General features: G+C 42.6%; 1 protein-coding gene across 1 annotated transcript; it reads right to left on the bottom strand.

The window, feature by feature from the left end:
• Positions 1-3,268: 3,268 nt before the first annotated feature.
• RETNLB (resistin like beta) lies at positions 3,269-5,412 on the bottom strand. The gene is made up of 4 exons (XM_055315787.1): positions 5,391-5,412; positions 4,577-4,722; positions 3,997-4,074; positions 3,269-3,396 (listed from the first exon to the last, which is right to left on the bottom strand). Exons 2-4 carry the CDS (start codon positions 4,695-4,697, stop codon positions 3,269-3,271), a joined length of 327 nt encoding a protein of 108 aa, XP_055171762.1. The 5' UTR covers positions 4,698-4,722; positions 5,391-5,412.
• Between the last annotated feature and the right edge of the window lie 232 nt (positions 5,413-5,644).

Below are 5,644 nucleotides of genomic sequence, written 5' to 3'. Positions count from 1 at the left end.
TTGGGATCTAAGGCAGCCGGGGAGGGTCCAGCCTTCAGAAAGAGGCTGAAACACTCTCCAGTGTGTCCACAGAGGGACAAGCTGCCTTTGCTCTCATTTTCTGCTGGGGAAGCCGTTCCACCTTTGTCTTTCCCCCCCCTTCCCCTCTCTTGGCAGCCCCACAAACCTGGCAACTACCTTGCCAGGAATTGCCAAGTTTGCTAACATCTCACTTTATAGACCTTTTGTTGACTCCTTCAACAGGAAGAGGCAGAAAGGTGTGGTCTTAGAACTCTGGTTGTCATCTCCTGAGGTATATTACATTGTCCTTGACCAATTCTGTTCATGGGACAGTAACAAAAATCCCAGCTGGTAGAAGCCTGGAAATAGAATGGAAGCTCCACTGGGGGACCTGGGTGTCTCAGTCAGTTAAGTGTCAGAATCTTGATTTCAGCTCAGGTCATGATCTCAGGGTTGTGAGATCCAGCTCTAAGTAAATAAATAGTTAAAATCTTAAAAAAAATAGAATGGAAGCTCCATGAATGGCAGTAATTTTCGGCCACCACCGTATTCCACTGCCTGGCCCACAGCGGAACTCAGTAAATACTGGTAAAAATGAATGAGTATAAACACTGATTTGTTACTTATGAAAAAATTAGCTTTTAACGATACTAGGCTTTTTTCAATTTCTTTGTTCCAGCAGCTTCAGATTCTTTCCCTTCTTCTTCTTTACCATCCTTAGAGTTTTTCCTCAAAGATCACAAGATGGTTGACTAACTCCATGGTCACAGCTCCAGACTTCACGTCCTCACACCCAAATCCAAAGCAACAAAATTATCATGGACAGTTTTCAGTCTCTTCTTTTCATCCAGGAAGCAAACTCTTTCTCAGAAGACCCAAACAGAGTGCTCCTCTGTGTTGTCGGCCTATTTTGGGTCACATACTCCAACTACACATCATGCAAAGGTGTCTAGGAAAGAGAATATTTGGCCAAGAGGAGCAGAAGCTCCTTATTGACTTAAACAATAATTTATCCCTGAGGACTGGGCACAGTACCATTCCGAGTGAAACCAGGATGCTGTCCACACAGAGAAAGGGGAGATTGGCCACTCAATGGGCAACCATATCAGCCAGAGCTACAAAATCCAACTTCTGCTTCTGCTCTTGCTAATGTCTCTGGTTTCCTCTTCACTCTGACTCTTCTTTGAAAGATGTGCCCTCTGAGGTACAGTTATTTCTTCCACAGGCACATTGAGTGTGGGATCCTGGGACCAGTAAAACAGTGTCTGTCCCTCAGTGACCACGGGAAGTGGAAGAGAAGGCAAGAGAGGGAGCTGACTCAGACTTAATAGACTAATTCATTTGTTCATTGAAGCTCCTCCATGGGCCAGCTGCCATTCTAAGCACTGAGGATTCAATGATGCGCAGATTAGGCAAAGTTTCGTCTTTCATGGATTACATGTTCCAAGGGGAGAGATAATACATTAACAGATAAATACGTATTTTGAAGTCAAGACTAAAAAGCATCAAAAAAGGAAAAAAGGGTAGCCTGGGTGGCTCAGCAGTTTGATGCCTGCCTTCAGCCCAGGGTGTGATCCTGGGATCCTGGGATTGAGTCCCACATCGGGCTCCCTGCATGGAGCCTGCTTCTCCCTCTGCCTGTGTCTCTGCCTCTCTCTCTCTCTCTCTCTCTCTCTGTCTCTCATGAATAAATAGATAAAATCTTTAAAAAAAAAGTTTAAGAAAAAGAAAGAAAAAGAAAAGAAAAATGATAAAAAAGATAAGAGATAGAACATGCCAGAAAGGCTTCTCTGAAATAATGGTGATTGACCTTGTGTGTGGAGAACCATGTAACTATCTGGGGGATGTGAAGTAGAAAGGCCCTGAGGTAGTAGTGTAGCTATTGCTTCTAGGAATACCAAGAACTCAGATGTGGTCAGGGTGAAGGATCAGAAATGAGGTTGGAGATAGACCCAAAGGCTAGATGCAGATCATGTTGGCCATATAAGTACTCAGGATTTTATTTTCTGTGTAATGAAAAGTCACTAGAATGTGTAATTTGGTCAGAAATGTGACCATGACTTTGGTTTATATTTTAAGAAACTCACTCTACTTGCCATAAGTAGGGGTATTGAGTTATTATTGCACTGATTTATAGTACACAACTGAACAAAAACATTTATAACAGATTTTGTTACAGTAATAAACACAAACCGTGTATTTTGGAAATATGCTTCTTAGAGAGATGGAGCTGCTTTTTTTTCTTTGAGTAGTTTATATACCCATGAACAAATAATCCCAGAGAGAGATAAAGTTTGGAGCCAAGTATATTTCTCTTTTTTCTTTTCATAGTTACAAGCTTTGAGATGACAATTTCATAAATAAGTATGTAGGGAGGGAAAAAAATTTATTGTAGTAATATCATTCACTTTGTTTGAATTTCTTTTGAGTTATTTGTTAAAAATCTTTACTGCAATTTACTATTAAAAATTATTTTTGGTGGTCTACCGATTGATAACTGGATGATACCCTCCTTCGATATTGCGTTAAACACCGGAAGTCTCACAAATTGTAAAAGGACTTGATACCCTAGTCACCGGATCACTCAACCTTGGTGCCAATATTTTGAATCATTCCTTTCTATTTTGCAGATATTTATACCCCAAGCTGATGAATTCATGGTAAGGTTCTATGGCAGGTAAAGGCTGTGTTTTTCTTTCGTTATGGAGGAGAAAGACAATAGCATATTCATCACTTTGATCAAAATAGATCTCTGACACATAAGTTTAGGAAACAGTACATACCCAAACCAGGAATCTAGAAATTTATTCTTTTTAAACTGTCTTTACCTGTCTCCACCTTGGAAAGCCTGCCTGCACTCAATTTGGAACCCACTGTTCTACTCAGTGAGTTCCATAAGGGTATGCATGTTATTTTTTTTTTTCCTCTGTACTTCTAGTACCAGGCAAAACACCTGACAGAGTCATTGTCCTTTTGTTAAACAACGAGGGAATTGGGAGTCTGGAATATCAATCTCAGTGTTTCCCATTCTCCCCATTTTTTTCCTAATCTTTGCTGAGATGGGAGTAATTAGGATGCTGGAGAAATTTTCAGCTAGAAGAATTCTAAGCCAGGGGCAGTAATATAAAAAATACAAACACAGAGAGATATAAAAATTGTCTTTATTACCCAAGAGGCAGGTTGTGACAAATGAAAGGGACAGTTTGAGGCAGGTGTATGGTTTCATTACAATCATGGTCACACCATTGGGTTCTTGTCCTCCTCCCCCTCAGGTCAGGTGGCAGCAGCGAGCGGTGGTCCAGTCGATAGTGCTGCACTGGCAGTGGCATGTATTTTCGCCCTGGACATCCCAGGAGCCACAGCCATAGCCACAGGCACAGCCAGTGACAATCATCCCTGCATGGGCACATGAGACATAGACCCTTGGATTTTGAGAGGAGGAAGGTGTCCTCCTATCATTTTTCAATTTCTGCGTAGCCTAGTGGTAGATCTAAGTTTTGTGGGGACTGAGAGCTCATTCGATTTTGAGAGCCCTCTTTAAGAGAAAAAAAATATAAAAATTATTAAAACAAATTTAGGTGTAGGGCCATGGAAGAGACGTGTGAAAGTGAGGGGCCTGAGCACTTCTTTGCTTAGATTCATGATATATTTACCTCGATGCTGGCCCTACCCACCCAAACAAGAGAATAGATCAGGAAAGGGAGGTGAATGACGGGGGGAATGGGAGGTGACAGATCGTAACAGGACAACTGAGGGAAGGAGGGCTGGTGTGTGAGGTCATGAAAGGAAGGTGGGAGGGGAAGAGGCCGAAACTCAAGAGCCCTCAGTAGCACTGTTAAGGGAATGAGAATGGGCAAGAGATCTCTGGGAATCAGAATTACGACTCTGCCCCATGGTAATACCAACATGAGACAGGGGGAAGTATAGATGCTGGGGGATGGTCAGGGGAGGGTACAGGGCACCTTACCCACCATTCTTCCTCATGGAGTTACTCACCTGCAGGGCAGGAGGACACTCTGCCTGAGTTCTTGACACTGACACATGACAACCTTCGTGTTGGGGAAGGATGTAACTCTAAATAGAAGAGAAGAAAGGGTATTGCCCGTGATATCTGTCTCCCATTATCCCCTTCCACAACTCCTTTTACCTCAGAAGTGTCACTGTGTCCATAATCATGCATCTGTCCTTACCTCAGAAGTGTCACTGTGTCCTTACTAGCTTTTATCATTGAGTTTCCTCATTTGTAAAATAAAAGTAATAGTTGTACTTACTTCATAAAGTGAAAGTCAAGTGAAGTAATCTATGTAAAGCTTTGCATAATTTGTTTACAATAAGTGTTCATAAGTTATAACTATTCCTCCTCATCACCAAAGTCATCAGGCTATTATTACCAGGGAAATCTGAAGTTTTAGTCAGGAATCCAAAAACGATATGGGAGTAGAGCCCTGGGCAGGAAAATTAAGCTTGACTGGACTTCATAGAGGTTGGGTATTTGGTGAAGGAATAGAGAAATTAGGTTTAGGAGTAAGAGGCATGATCAGGGGTTCTCTTCCACTCTCCACCCCCAGTCAATTACCTAAGCCACTGAGGGTTTCCTTTATCTTTGTATCCAGAATGAAGTCCAAGGAACACGGAACAGTCCCTGGGATCATCAGCTGGAGGAGGATGAGGAGAAGGAAGCAACAAGTAGTCTTCATCCTGTAGAATGGCAGTGTCCTGGGCCTGGAAGGAAAGATAGAAAGTTGACATCTTTGACCTCCACTATTGTCCGAAAGGAAGGAAAAAGAGCTCGGGAAGAGTTTCAAGAGAGAACAGATGGAGTAACTTGGGTGTCAGTGTGGAAGAGCCTGGATCTCTCCCAAGTGGTTTGAAGAATTAGGAAGGCTGGCTGCCGAGCAAATTCACTCACCAAGAAGATCAGAAAAGGCCTGCAAAGACTGGTAGGAAAGGACATTTTATACCCTGTGGTATTGACCTGCACCAACCTCTCAACACACAAGCAAACACAACATTCAAACACACTCCCAAGTATATTTTCCAAGAAATGCTTGCTCGGGGTGTGACACACAACTATGATAAACTTCAGTGGGTCCATGACAAGCAGCAGCTGCCTTTCCTCTGGTTCTCTGCCAAGGGGAGTCCTCCTGCCTTTCTGTTCCTCCCTCTCCTTTCTTCTCATTAACCAGATAAGGCCAGCACCTAAGCCTTCTGTTAACTGCCGCATATTAATAGGCCTTGTGTTTGACCTTTCATCAGGAAGAGGTGACTTTAGATGACCCTATATCATCTGTTTAGACATCATTCTATTGCCCCTGGCTAGTCCCATCTGTGGGAAAGTAACAGAAAACCAGATTATCACTGGTTTACAAACAGGGAAGTTTAATATTTACTTAACCAGAAGCGTTAGCGTTTGATTGCAAGGTTCTTCTTGGAGGTTCAAGACGGTCATTATTAGCTTGATCTCTTCCCATTTTTCTCCTACCATCCTCAGTTCACTGGATTTTTATTCTTGATCTTCTTTCTTCATAGTCCCAAGGTGGCAGGCATCATGACACCCCCAGCCAAGATCCTGAGCAGGAAGAAAGGACTAGAGTAAGGCCATTTTCTTTGAAGGCTTTGCCTTTTCATTTTGGAAGCAAGATTC

Source organism: Nyctereutes procyonoides, unplaced genomic scaffold (genome assembly GCF_905146905.1).
Source record: "Nyctereutes procyonoides isolate TBG_1078 unplaced genomic scaffold, NYPRO_anot_genome, whole genome shotgun sequence".
Classification (NCBI taxonomy): Eukaryota; Metazoa; Chordata; class Mammalia; order Carnivora; family Canidae; genus Nyctereutes; species Nyctereutes procyonoides.
Note: the sequence above shows the minus strand (reverse complement) of the source record. Positions and strands in the feature narration are given on the sequence as shown.

What these genes read in the sequence shown, in the direction of transcription:
- RETNLB (XM_055315787.1), bottom strand. Translation starts at nt 4,697, where the DNA reads ATGAAGACTACTTGTTGCTTCCTTCTCCTCATCCTCCTCCAGCTGATG. An exon ending in GGAAACCCTCAGTGGCTTAG is followed by an intron (nt 4,075 to 4,576) that starts GTAATTGACTGG and finishes TCTTCTATTTAG; the next exon opens with AGTTACATCCTTCCCCAACA. An exon ending in AGTGTCCTCCTGCCCTGCAG is followed by an intron (nt 3,397 to 3,996) that starts GTGAGTAACTCC and finishes GTGCCCATGCAG; the next exon opens with GGATGATTGTCACTGGCTGT.